Genomic DNA, 16,691 nt, shown 5'->3' on the forward strand with positions numbered 1-16,691 from the left:
TCCAAACCTGGGCTAACAGAGCGCACTGTATTGTATTGGCCTGAATGTAGGCTAAGGCATGAGGGACTTTGGTTTTCAGCAGTTACTGCAGTATCACTCAGAGGGTGACTTGCAGGGGAAGGACAGCAGATTTCTTAAAGGCCCTTGAGGAGCCCAGTTATCCTAACCTCAAGCATTCTGGGACTTCTGGTCCTGCTCGAGCAGGGCTGATAATCCCACAATGCTCACCTGCCCCTGATAACCTGGATCCTCCTGATGGCGTTACTAGGCAGGGAAAAGTTCCCATAGTTTTAGCTTCCTGCTTATACTGGCAGCTAAACGCAGGTTAGGGGATGTGTGTCACAAAGGCGCGTCATATTCGGTAATAGTCACCCTGTGATTATTTTCTTTGCTAAAATGAACTACTTCTGGTACCATGATACAAATTTGGACTCCAGTATGCCTGGGTACAGGATATACTCACTCGTTTGACAGAGATTTCCATGGTAGTGATGGATGTGGGAGCCTGAGGAAAGGAAAAGCAAGTGTTTCAGACATGCACACAGTTCATTGCTGTACTGGTCCTGCAGAAAACAAGATCCCATATGGCTGTGATACCTTTTATTGGACCGACAGAAGAATTATCCAGAGAAGTTGCTTTATATGAGCTTTGGTGATCACATAGAGGGTCTGTGTGGTCTCCAAACTTCATGTTCAACATCTCTGGATACTTTTTTTTCTTGGGTATCATAGCCTTCTATGACTCCCATCACTTCAGGAAGAACAGAATGGTACAAACAAACCAGACACACCTTTCTCCAGTCCTTCCTGAGAAGCTGCAAACATTCCCCTCACACACTGGATGTACATCTTGACTATGGATGCATCCCACACACACTGTTTGTACACAGGGTACCAGAGATGTACTCTTGTACGCAATGCATGTACACACCACCATGGATGTACTCCCACAATATTGCATGTACACAGTGTACCCTGACTGCACTCCCACACACACAAATACACATGGTAATTTTCAAAAGGATTTAAGCAAGAAAACCCATGCATAAATCCTCATCTGAAAATCAATCCAGGGTGTATGCACTCTGTTTGGTGTATACTTTTACATGTAAGTAGGCATTTTGGGGGCAGAGATGAGGCAGGAAAGAATGTACACCTATGCTTTCAATTTTTGAAAGTATGTGTGTGAATCCACTCATGCACAGAGCAGGTGTAATTTGTGCATATAAGGCACAGGGGATTCTGTGCACAGCTGCACATTTTCAAAGCAGATTTATGCACATAGCGGATTATGGCTAAAGTTTGAGGGTAAAAAGTATCCGTAGACTTTAACTTCTGCGGACTGTTTGAAAATTACCCTCTATGTACACACTGTACCCCACAGATGTGCTCTCACAACACTGTCCATGTCCATTGTACCAGGGATGTACTGTCCTGTGCACTTCATGTACACACTATACTCCCATTGTTCCACATATATGCACTGTACCATAGATGTACTTTCACAATGCTGCCCATGTTCACTCTAATAGGGATGTACTGTCCTACACACTGCATGTATAAGCTGTACTCCCACAATACCACACATCACATTGTACCACAGATGTACTCTCACAACGCTGCCCATGTCCACTGTACTAGAGAGATCATGTCCTGCACACTGCATATACACACTGTACTCCCACAATACCACACGTACCAACTGTACCATAGATGTACTCTCACAATGCCGACCATGTCCACTGTACCAGGGATGTATTGTCCTACACATTGCATGTACACACAGTACTCCCACAATACCACACACATACATTCTACCACAAATGTGCTCTCACAACGCTGCCTGTGTCAACGTACCAGGGATGTACTGTCCTACATACTGCGTGAACATACTATATTCCCACAATACACATGTATACACTGTACCACAGATGTACTCCCAATGCTGCCTGTAGCCACTGTACCAGGGGTATACTACCTTGCACACTGCATGTACACACTGTACTCACACAGTACCAGATACAGACACTGTACCACAGATGTACTTTCATAATGCTGCCTATATCCATTATATCAAGGATGTACTATCCTACACACATGTACTACACTGTACTACCACAATACCACACACACACTGTACTACTAATACACTTTCACAATACTGCTCATATCACTGTACCTGAGATATACTGTCCTACACACTGCATGTATACACTGTACTCCCACCATACCACACATACCCACAGTACCACAGATGTATTCCTCTCTCCCATCACACAAGCACATACACACTGGATGTACACACTTTCCCAAGGAGGTACTCCCACACATGTGCATACTTCATCTTTGAAACTAACCTTTGGGTATATAGGATTTGTGGACTTTGTGCGGACCTTTTGCAGGCAAATATTTTCTGGACTACAGCACATGTAGATATGGACATCCAATCAACGTGCATTGTTTTCCAGTCCTGCCTGAAGCATCTCCTTGAAGAAAGCCTCCCTTCAATCCAGCTAGGAGTGTTTGGAACCTCATGTTTCAGATTTATTTAGATTTTTATATTACACATTTTGGCCCTTCAAATTGGATTACATTCAGGTACTGTAGGTATTCCCTATCCCAGAGGGCTTTCAATCTAATTTTGTACCTGTCTTTTTAGCCAGGTTGAGAAAGGATGGTTTTCAGACAGCAATTTAGCTTGGAAAATCATTTTGAAAATTGTTCTTTATATGTACACACTGTACCACAGATATGCTTGTGTACATGTTTGTACTCCCACATTGTATTCTTACATAGATTGTGTGTACACATTATACCACAGATGTACTCACACATAAACACACACACGCACTCCATAGGGGTAATTTTCAAAAGGATTTACATGCTTAAAACTGGGTTTTACTCATGTAAATGCACTTTACATGTGTAAGTGGGCTTTTGAAAATTGCTACAATACATACCATTGAATTGTCAATAGGTTTTCACATGCCTAAGTGCACTTTAAGCACATAAATGGGCTTTTGAAAACTGCTATGGTATTATGATACATTTTACATGTGTAACTCTTTTGAAACTGACCTCCTATATGTAGACACTGCCCCCATGTATTTACTTTTTTGGCGTCTATTAAAGGATTAAGGTTTGAGGTGACATGTTTGCACTCCTTCTATATTGACACTTGCAACTAGAGAAGGTATGTGATCACTGTGATTTGTATACTATGCCCATCCTTTTGTTTGGTCCTTATTTTACAATAGTATTTGATTTTATTTTAGCTTTTGGAATCTTTGTCGTGGATCCTCCCGACGCAGCCTTTATTTATTTATTTGTTTGTTTGTTTGTTTGTTTTTTACATACCGATATTCAACTAGAGTCATCACATCGGTGTACATATAACAAAATGTTGTAATAATCATAACAGTGAGAAGACTAAATGTAAAAAGAGAAGAAAAAATAAAAATGCCTTTGGGTGAAACACGGGGTGCGTGTCAGAGGACTATTTTTAAGACTGTGAATTGAGAATGCTCAGACAAGAGGAGTTGTTTCTATGAATAAAATATTGTATATTACCAGACTGCGATAAGGACCTTTATTGATCCCACACTCTGCTGGCTTTTTGAATGTTATATTGTGTGGGTTTTCACTCTAATTTTTTTCTTTTTGGAGTTTCTCATGAATATACTCCCACATACACTGTACTGTGCATGTACCCCCATAATGCTGCATATATACACCATTCTGCACACATATTTCCTCACACTCTACACCCACATATTGTATCATGGATGTACTATGGATATGCTCCCACACACACTGCATGTACACGCTGTACCGCAGATGTAATCTCACATGTATATGAACACATTTTACCACAAAGGTGCTCCCACATTCACTACCTGTACACACTGTAGCACATACGTATATCTAAAATAATGTATATACACATTGTACCAGGATATATTGGTAATTTTCAAAATCATTTCCATGGGCAAAGCAGTACTTTATCTGCAGAAATGGTCTTTTACAAAATGACCTGCTTGATAAGTGGTAAACTTGCTTTACTTAGAAAATCATAACTTATAGTTCAGGCGAGCCAGTGAACATGCATGTTCACTGGCTTATCTAAACTACAAGTTATGATTATTTTTATGCAAAGTGAAAAAATAGAAATGAATAGAAAAAATACTCAATGACTTTAGACAAGCACTTTATTTCTACTACAAGAGATTAATAAGGACATATGATTATAATTTATTGATCTACAGGTGAAGGATAGTTTCTGGTAGCTCTGCATATGGTCAGCAGAAAAAAAGAGGTGATATTGCCCATAGTGAGACATCACTTGGAATACTGTGTACAATTCTGGAGACCGCACCATCAAAAGGATATAAACTGGTTGGAGTCGATCCAGAGGGTGGCTACTAAAATGGTCAGTGGTCTTCGTTCTAAAGCATATGGGGACAGAATTAAAGATCTAAACATATATACCCTAGAGCAGGAGTGGCCAACGCCAGTCCTCGAGAGCCACAAACAAGCCAGGTTTTCAGGATATTCACAACGAATGAGAGAGATTTACTTGTACTGCCTCCCTTGTATGCAAATCTACCTCATGCATATTCATTGTGGGCATCCTGAAAACTAGGCCTGTTTGTGGCTCTCGAGGACTGGCGTTGGCCACCCTTGCCCTAGAGGAAAGGTGAGATAGGGGATATATGACAGAGACATTTAAATATCTCAAAGGTTTCCATGCACAGAAAGTCTTTTTTTTTTTTGTCAATTATTTTTTTTATTAAGGTCAACAGCTATAACATGGAATCATGACAAACTCAAATCCAAGATCACAACCACCGAATGACCTATTATAGTAATAATTGCCCACACCCTACCCATCATTCCTCCCCATTTTTCCATTATCAAAATAAACAAGATGAAATGTGACAGTACGTGAGACTCTTTCAGTAGAAAGGAGGCTCTAGAATGAGGAGGTCATGGGATGAGGGTGAAAGGGGGCAATCTAAGTAAATATTTAATTACAGAGTGGATGGTGAATGTGTGGAACAGCCTCCCTGTGGAGGTGGTGAAAACAAGGACAGTATCCAATTTCAAGAAAGCAGGGGATCTCAAAGGAAGTGATAGTAATTCTAAGCATGGTCTTTTTTTTTTTGCCATCACATTTCTATGTTCCTGTGTTTCTTATATGATGGTGCTTTATTGAATATTAAATGTATAAAAATATTTCTAGAAGGTGACTCGTACAAATATATATACTCCTACATGGTACCACAGATGTTCTCCCACTATACTATGTGTACAGATTGCATAATCCATCTACTCCCAATATACATGTTTATACTGTAGCATGTATTTACTCCAGACATACTGCACGTACACATGGAACACATATACTGGTATATTCCCATATATACTGCACATTTATTCTGTACTATGTGTATATTACCACATACTGCATGCATTTACAGAGCTTATATCCCTCCCACACGCAATACATGAATTTACAGGCGACATTAATGCATAGTTAGCTATTTAGTTCACCTTAAAGATTTGCAGCTCCTCCAGCGTGACCTCCTCAGCCTCTACGAAATTTCCTTTCTGCAGGGATATGACTTTCAGCACTAACCCAGTATCTGAACAAAAGCAAGAGCGAGATGAGACTTTATCTGAAGAGCCTGGCCTGAGACAAAGAAAGACAGGTGGCCACCACCCCCATCCTCCATTTGCTGAACGGACTTATGGGGAGTGAAGAGGAAGGAAGGGGAGGCTGAACCTCCTTTCACTGTAGGGACAGGTGGAGAAGCAAAGACAGATGAGAAGGAGGAACAGATGAGACTCTCCAGCCGAGAAAAACAATGGTAAGATGTCAGATGGGAAGGAAAGTCACCTCCTCACCATGTTACCGCAGAAATAAAGAGAGATGATAGGAAACGAGGGACAAAAACTGCCAACACTGCACCTGCCTGAGGTAGGACTACAGACAATCAATGTGAGTTACACCACAGGGGAATTGTGAGTCAGAGCTGGTAGGGTTAGACAGAGCTGGGTTGTAGGAGAACCGAACATCACATCTAGACGACAGGTGAACCGTGTGTGCAAGAGGGCTGCATTGACATTGCGAGTCAAAAATGGGATGCAAAAGTATTATGGCTTATTATAGCCAGGCAATCAGAATTAGATCAGACGAAAAACGTTGGGAAGAGGCAGGCCACACTTGACAATGCTCTTTTTATTTTTTGTACTCACGTACCAGTTCCAATGAACATGACGTCATACTGCCCATCCTCAGCGTCCACACGGTCTACCACAATTTGCTTCAGCTGGTATGGCAGGTTGGTTTTCACTAGCACTGGTTGCCCATGCAGTGGGTACACAGATCTGTACATCAGCGGGTGAGCTCGGGCAAAGTGTAACACCTCATCAGGGTAGTCTTTGGTGCCCCCGTACTGTCGTCTGGGCTGATTTGTAATTTTGCTGGGACACTGTGGAGCAAAGAAAGATGAACATACTTGGCAATTGCACCGGTTGGATTTCACTGCGTATGGTGCAGTGTGAGTATGGTGTATGGTGTGATGCAGTGCTGGCTTGCAAAGTGCAACGTCACTGCACGATCAGAAAGAGTCTCACGAGTCAGGATTGTAAACTATCTTTCCATGCCTCAAAACAGGCACTAGTCATGCCCCTTCAAGACAAACGTGATTCCTGAAGAGTCCCTCTCATGGGGACATCTCACTCACTGCTCCCCACCCTGCCCCCACCTATCACACACATACACACATTTTTATTCCTTTAATTTATGCATTGAATAAGCCTCGAACCCAACCTGCAAGCTGTTTGAAATAGTAAATGATCTAATACAGCCCCCACTACTGTATTTATCAGAATCATACCCCTCAATCTAAACTAACGTCAAATGACCTTGCCCTTTTCATCAAAAAACAAAATCAAGGGCCTCCGCTGGCACGACCAAGACACAAGAGTAAGATATACTCGACCCCTCAAAACATACTAGAGGGCATCAATGAAGAGGGCAACTAAAAAGCTTTGACCAGCTCACACCCAACAATCTGCACCTTGACCCCTGTCCATTCAAGTTAGTGAAGATAGCAAATGGGGACTTCAAAACATAGGCATCCAAAATTGGGAACTCTTCCCTCTGAAGGACTGCTACCTACAGATCTAAAAAAAAAAAAAAAGTTGTGATTCAATCACTACTATAAATGGCAACCCTGGATCAAGACAAACCAGAAAACTATCTTCTAGTGTCTAATATCCCATTTCTGGGGAAACTGGCAGAACAGTCAGAACTATCTCAATTAAATGACTGGCAGACAAATAGAAAATGGATGGACCATTATCAATCCTAATTCAGAAAAGGCCATAGAGAGTTAGAGACTGTCCTCATTGCACTGTTGGATGTAGTTAGATACCATGATAAACGCCAGACAGAGGTCTTAGTACAACTGGATTTCTCAGCAGCGTTTGACATCATAGATCACAATATCATGCTACCATGACTAGCAAAGGCTGACTTATCTGACAGAGTCCTAAACTGGTTCAGTTCCTTTCTGCCTGACAGGAAACTATGGGTACATTTTGCTGATACCTCATCAGCACCCTAGATCTTAAACTGCAGAGTCCCCCATTATCACTAGTACTTTTCAACTTGTTACTTAAACCACCATCAGAGCTGATTCAAACCTTTTATATAAAAGCCTATATCTATGCAGGTGATGTTCAACTCATACTAACAATGGACATGGACCCATCAACAACTATAAAAAAGCAAAGTATATATCTGAAAGCCATCCACGAATGGACTAAAAACAACAGACCTCATCTGAATCCAAATAAAATGGAGGTTCTTTGAATACAAAACATGCATAGACAAGTCCCTGATTTGGACTTTTTTTTTTTGGAAACTATAAGCTCCTGCTAAAATCACAAGTAAATCCTGCTGAACTTGGAACTCATCATGCTTCCACAAATCCAGGCAACAGTAAAGAGCTGCCACTTTCAACTATGTAACCTGTGAAGACTGCATTCTTTCATTGAGAAGAAGTGACCACAGTAGTCCATGCTGTGGTCACTTCATGGCTAGCTACTGCAATGTATTAAGAAGATAAGAACATAAGATTTGCCATACTGGGTCATACCAAAGGTCCAGCAAGCCCAGTATCCTGTTTCCAACAGTAGCCAATCCAGGTCACAAGTACCTGGCACGATCCCATAAGGTCGATTGATTCCATGCTGCTTATCCCAGGGACAAGCAATGGATATCCCCATGACCACCTTAATAATGGTTTATGGACTTTTCTTCCAGGAAGTTGTCCAAACCTTTTTTATACCCATCTATACTAACAGCTTTTACCACATCCTCTGGCAATGAATTACAGAATTTAATTATGTGTTGAGTAAAAATATATTTTCACCTATTTGCATGAAATGTATTATCTAATCACTTCATTGCATGCTCCTAGTCTTTGTACTTTTTAAAAGCATAAACAACAGATTTACATTTACCTGTCCCACTCTACTCATTAATTTATAGACCTCTATCCCCTCAGCCATCTCTTCTCCAGAACCCTAACCTCTTTAGCCTTTCAGATAATACAAAATCTTCCGCACAACTGACAGGATGCAAACTGCACGAACATATCACGTCTGTCCCATACAAACTACGCTGAGTACCAGTCTTGTTCAGGATGAAATTCAAAACTCTGGCACTAACTTTCAAGGCTCTAAGAGAAGGACCTAGTTTCTTGACACAAAGACTGTCCTTATACTGGCCCATGAGACAATGAAGTTTCCCACTTAGTACCTCAATAATAATTCCATTGACAAAAGCAATCAAAAGAACAGATACCCGTTGATGATGCTACTCGGAAGCAGCACCCACCCTATGGAACGCTCTATTCTCATTTCAGAAAATACATGAAAGCCTGGCTGTTGGCCAGGCCTTAAATGCCAAGCCTATAATTGCTTCCACCCTTGAAAACAACCAAGAAACTGAAACTTACATGCACTGACTGCTATAGACTGTCAGGCAACATTTCTGAGTGCCTAAACACACTGCTGTAACCCTACTACCTTACTGCAATGATGTCCATTTATTTAAACTTTGGCATTGTTGTTGATTTTCAAGCTGTTTTTAAGCTTCTATGTTTATTTTATGATTAGGCATTTGTATTGATTTAATTTCAAACTCGTATATTTGTTCAGTTTATTTTCACTAATGACTTACCTCTGAGTTTTGATTTCATTTCAAATTTGTATATATTTATTTATTATCACTACTCTTTTACCTCTAATTTCAATCCTTACTGTGCTCCTTTTTACTGTGAACTGCTAGCACCAATCTCTTATTATATGCTGGCATCCTAATATGTTGTACCCTGAGTCAGGGCCGGTGCTACCTTTTATGCTGCCCTGTGAGAATAATTACTGTGCTGCCCCACCCCCTCCCCCCATTCATTCATTCATTCTCTGTTCTGGGCCCACCAAAAAAAAAAGCCCAGCTCCCTTCAGTGATGCAAACTTTAAAAACTGACACCCCCGCACCCGAACCCATGGCTGGTGAACCTTATAGCCATGCACAATGCCCCCCCCCCCCACCCCATTCCACATACACATTACATTATATTTATATGCACTGCTGTGATCCCAACCAGAAATCCCAGCAAAAAAGTCATTTGGAACCCATATGAATATTAGGCCTATTATGATGTGTGTTGGCTGTGGACTTGACCCTCTGAAAGCCCGAATACATTAATACACTTCCTGTTAGGAAAATGCCTCACTTCAGTCACACATGCAGAACATAAACAGACCTTCACCAAATACAGAATAGAGCAACCATAAAGCAGAAATATTTATTTATTTGTGTGTTTTATACACCATCATTCCAGTGAGAATCACTACTTCATAATGGTGTACAGATTAAACACTCATAAATAAATAATGAAAACAGAGGGTGACATACATATAGGGGCGGATTTTAAAACCCCTGCGCTCCAGCGCGCCTATTTTGCATAGGCCACCGGCGCGCGTAAAGCCCCAGGACGCGCGTAAGTCCTGGGGCTTTCAAAACTGGGAGGGAGGGGGCGTGTCCGGGGGCGTTCTCGAAATGAAGCGGCATTTCGGGGGCATGGCGCCGGCCCGGGAGCGTGGTCGAGGCCTCCGGACCATGCCCCCGGGACTGGAGCGGGGCTGCCGGCGACGCACGCAAAGTTAAGGGGGGGGGGGTTTAGATAGGGCCGGGGGGGGGTTTAGGTAGGGGAAGGGAGGGCGAAGAACAGTTCCCTCTGAGGCCGCTCCGAAATCGGAGCGGCCTCGGAGGGAACAGGCAGGCCGCGCTGGGCTCGGCGCGCACAGGTTGCACAAATGTGCACCCCCTTGCGCGCGCCGACCCCGGATTTTATAAGATACGCGCGGCTACGCGTGTATCTTATAAAATATGGTGTACTTTTGTTCGCGCCGGTGGCGCGAACAAAAGTACCCGCGCGCGTAGTGTTTGAAAATCCGCCCCATAGATTGTAACCTAGGAAAACATTTAGATACAATGTGTGCATTCAAAGACAGATATGTTTAGGAAAATATAACTGGGTCAAGAGGGGTTAAGGGTGGGGGTAAAATCAGTACATTTTAGATTTTCTGATTTATGGAGAACTGGAGGCAGAATAGTCAGAACTTCAACTCCCTCTTGAATTTTTTAAAGTCTGTAATAGTTCGTAGGTCTTCTGGCATGGAGTTCTATAGTTTTGGTCCAGCAACTGAAATCGCTCTTTCTCTAGTTTGCTTTACATGAGAGTTTTTTATGGTCAGATTTCTATGAGGCCTTTATTTTGTGACCTGAGTGTTCATGATGGAATATGTGATTTAAATGCTATTCTAAAAGATCGTTATTCGGATTCATGTTATTGAAAATTATGGTGAGTACTTTATAGATTATTCTTGATTGCACAGGGAACCAATGTAGAGCGATCAGCGTTGGGGTGATGTGGTCGTATTTCCGTTTTCCAGACATAGTCTAGCTGCAGCATTTTACAGTAGCTGAAGGGGTTTTAGGTGACTGGATGGGGTTCCCAGAAGTAGGGAGTTACAGTAATCAAGGTTAGAGAATATTAGAGATTGTAAAACCATTCTGAAATCTGTTGGGTTTAGAAGAGTTTTCAATCTGCTCAGGATTCATAACTTGTAGAAACCAGATTTGATCAGTTTGCTAATATGGGTTTTCATCGTCAAGTTTTCATCAATTTGAACTCCTAGATCTCTCACTTGAGTTGATGGGGTTAATTGGCAATGTCTGAGGTCAATCCCTGGTGGAATAGATTTAGGTGGGTTTCGGCTCAGCTAGATTAATTCAGTTTTGTTGGGGGTTCATCGATAGTTTCATTTGTGCAAGCTTTTCTTTTATTATGACCATATAATCAGAGATAAGCATTGTAGTTTTATCGAATGATTTTGTTAGTGGTATGTAAAATTACAGATCATCACTATATAGAAAGAAGTTTATTCCAAATTCTGTTGGCAATTTGCACAAGGGTAGCATGTATATATTAAATAGAGTTGCAGATACTGCAGATCCTTGTGGAACACTGTAGATCACTGGAATGTGTCAGATAAATGTTTGTTGAGTTGAACTTGGAAGGATCTGTTTGTAAGCAATGCGGTGAGCCTCTGTCATCATCTCACAGAACTCGGCCTTAAGTTCTTCATCTATGCTGATGATATTCAGATCATCATCCCACTACGCGATTCTTTAACTGTCACTATAAGCCACTGGGACGAATGCCTCACTTCCATTAACTCCCTACTCACCTCCCTGCAACTTGCCCTCAACTCATCCAAAACTGAGCTCATCCTCATCCACAACCACCAGACCCTCAAGTCCCTTCCCCCAAAAGACCCTATGGCCCTCTCACTCACCTCACAACCCCCCATTCGAAACCTTGGTGTTCTTATCGATCCACTACTGAACCTAAAAAAGCACATTAGCGCCATACTCTGTTAAATGTGAACCGGAGTGATATGTATTGTATACAGGAACTTCCGGTATATAAAAACTAAAAATAAATAAATAAATAAATAAATACTCAAAGGTGGTTTCTACAAACTCAACGTCATAAAAAAGCTTAAGCCCCTGCTCCACACCCATGACCTCAAGACGGTCATTCAAGCCACCCTGTCATCCAAGTTAGACTACTGCAACTCGCTGTATCTCGGTCTCCCCTACTCTGCCATCAAACCCCTACAGATCCTCCAAAATGCAACAGCAAGGATTATTAGTAATGCCGGTAAAACAGACCACATAACCCCCATCCTCAAGGACCTGCACTGGCTTCCCATCCCATCACGTATACTCTTCAAAACACTCACTATTATACATAAAGCTATCCACAAAGATAACTCCTCCTGGCTCAGTGAACCCATTCGTTTCATACAATCCACCCGCCCAACCAGAACAAACCATAAATTCACTCTACAAGTCCCTACCCTTAAGAGGGCCCGACTAACTTCAACCAGGGATCGTGCCTTCTCAATTGCAGGCCCTACCCAATGGAATGCACTGCCTTCAAACCTCCGATCGGAGTCATGCCCAACTAAATTCTGAAAAATGCTAAAAACCTGGCTTTTCCACCAAGCCTTCCCGGACTAAATCTGCTACAAACATTCATTCTCCCCAGCTTCAATCACCTCCCTCCCCACAGCCATGTAAAAAATTCCATTTTTCCCTCAATCCCACCCCTAGCACTTGTAAATATTTCTCCTCCTCTTTGCCCCCTCCCCCTTCTCTCAGTTAAGCCTTCTGGCTCTCGGTTGGAGCCCTTCTAACTCTTGTTTTCTGGTTGTCCACTCCCCACCCCCGTTCAATGTACTTTCTACCTGCTGTTACATTGTAAACCGATATGATGTGTATTTTAATGTCGGTATAAAAAAATCTGTTAAATAAATAAATAAATAAATTTAAGTACATTTCCTTCAATCCCAATATTTCTCAGTTGCCTGCAAAGTAGATGATGGTCAACAGTATTGAAGGCTGCTGTGAGGTCAATCAGCACCAGGAAGTATGATTCATTGAAGTCAAAGCCTCATAATATAGGGTCAGTTAGGGATTGTAGAAGAGTTTCCGTTCAGCGATTTTTTCGAAATACAAATTGGTTAGGGTACAAGGTTTTATTATCTTCTAGATGAAATTCTAATTGTTTAAGAGCTGCTTTTTCAAGAATTTTTGCAATGAAGGTTAAGTTGGAGATTGGTCAGTAGTTGTCCCAGTTGTTAGATCTTTCTGCTTTATTCTTTAAGATTGGTTTTATCACTGCCTGTTTTAGGCCATGGGGCATATGTCCTTCTGCAAATGCAAGGTTGACTAGCATTGTGATTGTGGGGTTATGGTTTGATTAACTTGTTTCAGGGAAGACGCAGGGATCAAGTCAAATGGATGAGAAGCTGGTTTCAGTTTAGTTATGATTTTGCTAATCTCCAACTTTGAGACTGTGTCAAATGTTGACCATTTATCATGTGCATTAACGTGATCTGATGCATTATTAGGGCAGGTATATGTGATTTGCTGTTTCAACCTCTGGATTTTTTCAGTTAATGCTGTAGCGTAGTCATTACATGAAGTTCTTGTGAAGTTCTTGTTTGTAGTTTGGAGTGCCGAAGGGTCTTTTATTAGACTCTTAACTCTTTCAAACAGTAGTTTAGAACTGAAGACAATAGAAATACAAATGTGCAGACAAAAACTGAACTGGAAAGCAGAAGAAGCCAGACTCTTTATGCAGTGCAACATTTAAAAACAGAGCCATCACTATTCCTCAAACATCAAACAATAAAATCAAGAAATAAAATAAATACAAAATCATAATACTAAAAACATACTATTATTTTTTTTAAAAGCTGATGAATAAAAGATCAAATAATTAAAAACACATAGACACGTTTTTTTTAAAATGTCCCAAACACCAATAAAATACTTCAAAACAGCAGTCACAGCAAAGAACACCTGAAAAATAAAACGAAAAGGGATTTTAAAAATTCATGCTCTCCATAACTGGGAACTTTTGATTTCCAGTCACCCTGGGATTGTCGTGGAGTAGTGGGAGTAGGATGCACAAACGTTCTCCTCTCTTTCTTATACACATACAAGCTCATACACACATAGGCTCCCTCTCAGACAAACCTGCAGGCATCTCCAGCTCTTCTTTGGTTAGAATCTACCAGCAGCCCCAGGCCCTCATCTTCATTTCAGCTGCTGGCATATTGGAATCCACTTGCAGCCCCCATTTTCTCTCTCTCTCTCTCACATACATACAACCCTGGCAACTCCCATTCTCCTTCTCTCTTTGTCTCTCTCTCTCTCACACACACCCACCAGCAAGCTCCCATTTGCATCCACTCCCCAGGTAGGCTCCCATTCACAGCCACCCAAATCCCAGGCAGGCTCCCATTCACACATACACATACACACACACACACACACATATATACACCCATCACAGGCAGTCTCCCATTTTCACAACCACTCATTCCCATATATACACAATTCACAGGCAGACTCTCATTTATTCACACATGTATGCAGACCAGGCAGTCAAGGTCCATCGGTCATTCCTCCTCTGCTGCTGCTGCCAGCAGTGGAGGAGGAGGAATGACCATTCTGCGGTTCCTCTTCAGGTGCTGGCCCCAAGGAAAAGCCATTCTGCAGTTCCTCTTCAGGTGCTGGCCCCGTGGTAATTCAACACTGGCGGTGCTAGCACCACAAATGTTGGATACCTCAGGGCCAGCACCTGAGGAGGAGCTGCCAGATGGGCTTCCTCTGCTGTGGCCTCCTGTTTCTGCCGCTGGTGGAAACGGGTCCACCGGCGGCACTACGGACCTCATTCTTCTGCTGCCGGTGGGATCTGGTCCACCAGCAGCACCAGCACCACAGATCTCCTCTTCTTCTGCTGCCAGCGGGATGGGGTCCATCAGTGGCACCACAGACCTCCTTCTTCTGCTGCTGGTGGGATCGGATCCACTGGCGGCACCACGGGCCTCTCCCTGCTCCTGATGCCGCCCCACCATGTTGCGAGCTCTGAGGTGCGGTCACTTGCTCAAGAGGGATTGTGAGCCCTTGGGCCACGGCGCGGCTTAGGGAGGAGTCCCAAGACACACACTGTGGGAAGTGAGAGTGTTCAGGCATGGGCTGGACCAGGATCAAGACATGGAGCATCAGGAACTGGAACAAGGCAGGCTGAGACCTCCACTGGACTTGCACGCACCAGTGAGATCCAGCAATGCAATGCTGGTCTCAAGAGTAGCCCTCTGGCCACTCTGTAGCCCTTCTGGACCCACTGTTCGTGAACAATGAGTGTGTGAGGCCAGACGGAGGCTGAGGGCAGGAACAATATGAGACATGGAACTCAGGAACTTGGAAGACTCAGATGAAGTTTCAGGATACTTGGAAGATTCAGACGAGGACTCGAGGAACTTGGAAGACTCAGATGAGGTTTCAGAATACTTGGAAGATTCAGACAAGGTTTCAGGATACTTGGAAGACTCAGGCGAGGATTCAGGATTCAGGCAATAGTACAGGTTGAGTACTGGACCGTAGCATGCCCTACACAGCTGCCCATGGCTGGTCGCAGACCACGACGAAAGTGAAGCAGACTCCAGGCGAGAAAGTGAAGACTGGAAACATGTCGAAGATTCAGGAGAGGCCTACACCAAAGCACGCCCTATACAGCCACCTGTGGCTGGTCGCGGACCACGCTGAAGTGGAGCAGGTTCTAGCTTGAGTCTAGGGCATGGACGGAAGTAGGAACAAGGTACTCCAAAGACCAGGAACAGGATTCAAGACTCGGAACTTGGATTCAGGAACAGACCTCAGGATTAAAAACATGGGCCTTCCAGAGACTTGTGCTGCAGACGTGAAGATAGGCCTTGTGCCACGAAGCGCCCTACACAGACCCCCATGGGCTGGTCATGGACCACGACGGTAGCACACCAGGAAAGGTGGACAAATAGGAAACCTGGAAGCAGGACGAAGAACCGGAGACGAGGACATCAGGACCAGGACTGGAAAATCAGGAACATGGAACATCAGGAACTTCAGGAAAATGGAACATCAGGACATGGAACAGGCGACGAAGGAGCGCCAACGAGAAACATGATCAGGGACATCAGATGAAGGAGACCAGGAACATCTAACAAGGAGCCATCAAGACACAGAAGACCATGGAGGTCCTTGACCAGAGAGGAGCCACAGACACCTGTGAAACCCAATTCGAAGGCCTCGAGGAGTGAAAGCTGAGCCCTTTTATAGGACTGGATGAGGCACAAGAAGATGATGTCATCCGTTGGGGCCACGGGCTTTTCCTGCCGCTGGCCCTCCAAATTTTGAACTGAGGCGTGTGCCTAGAGACCTGGGAAAGCTGGAGCAGGCAGCGTCATCGTCCCTGCCGCATGAAGATGGAAGAAAAAGTGGCTTCCTGCCGCATGGAGAGAGACAGCGGTGTCAGGGCATCCGGGCCACGCAGGAGATGCAGATAGCAGCGGCACTTCGCCGCGAAGAGGCATCCTGGTCGTGGCTCCTGCCATGAAGAGGCAACACCGGCCCCTCCTGCCTCACACAGCAGCGTTGGGCTGTGAGGAGCAGCAGCGGCGATCTGGGGCGGCCTAGGCCGCAAGAAGAGGAC

General features: G+C 43.4%; 1 protein-coding gene across 4 annotated transcripts in view; it reads right to left on the reverse strand.

The window, feature by feature from the left end:
- SEMA3G (semaphorin 3G) overlaps positions 1-16,691 on the reverse strand; it is a 245,812-nt gene that overhangs the window by 14,564 nt on the left and 214,557 nt on the right. For all 4 annotated transcript variants that reach the window (XM_029599501.1, XM_029599500.1, XM_029599502.1 and 1 more), the window contains 3 exons: positions 6,263-6,494; positions 5,554-5,645; positions 464-505 (listed from right to left, as the gene is read on the reverse strand). In XM_029599501.1, coding sequence (XP_029455361.1) covers positions 464-505; positions 5,554-5,645; positions 6,263-6,494 — 366 coding nt within the window. The remainder of the gene's footprint in view (positions 1-463; positions 506-5,553; positions 5,646-6,262; positions 6,495-16,691) is intronic.

This window comes from Rhinatrema bivittatum, chromosome 4, assembly GCF_901001135.1.
Source record: "Rhinatrema bivittatum chromosome 4, aRhiBiv1.1, whole genome shotgun sequence".
Taxonomy (NCBI): domain Eukaryota; kingdom Metazoa; phylum Chordata; class Amphibia; order Gymnophiona; family Rhinatrematidae; genus Rhinatrema; species Rhinatrema bivittatum.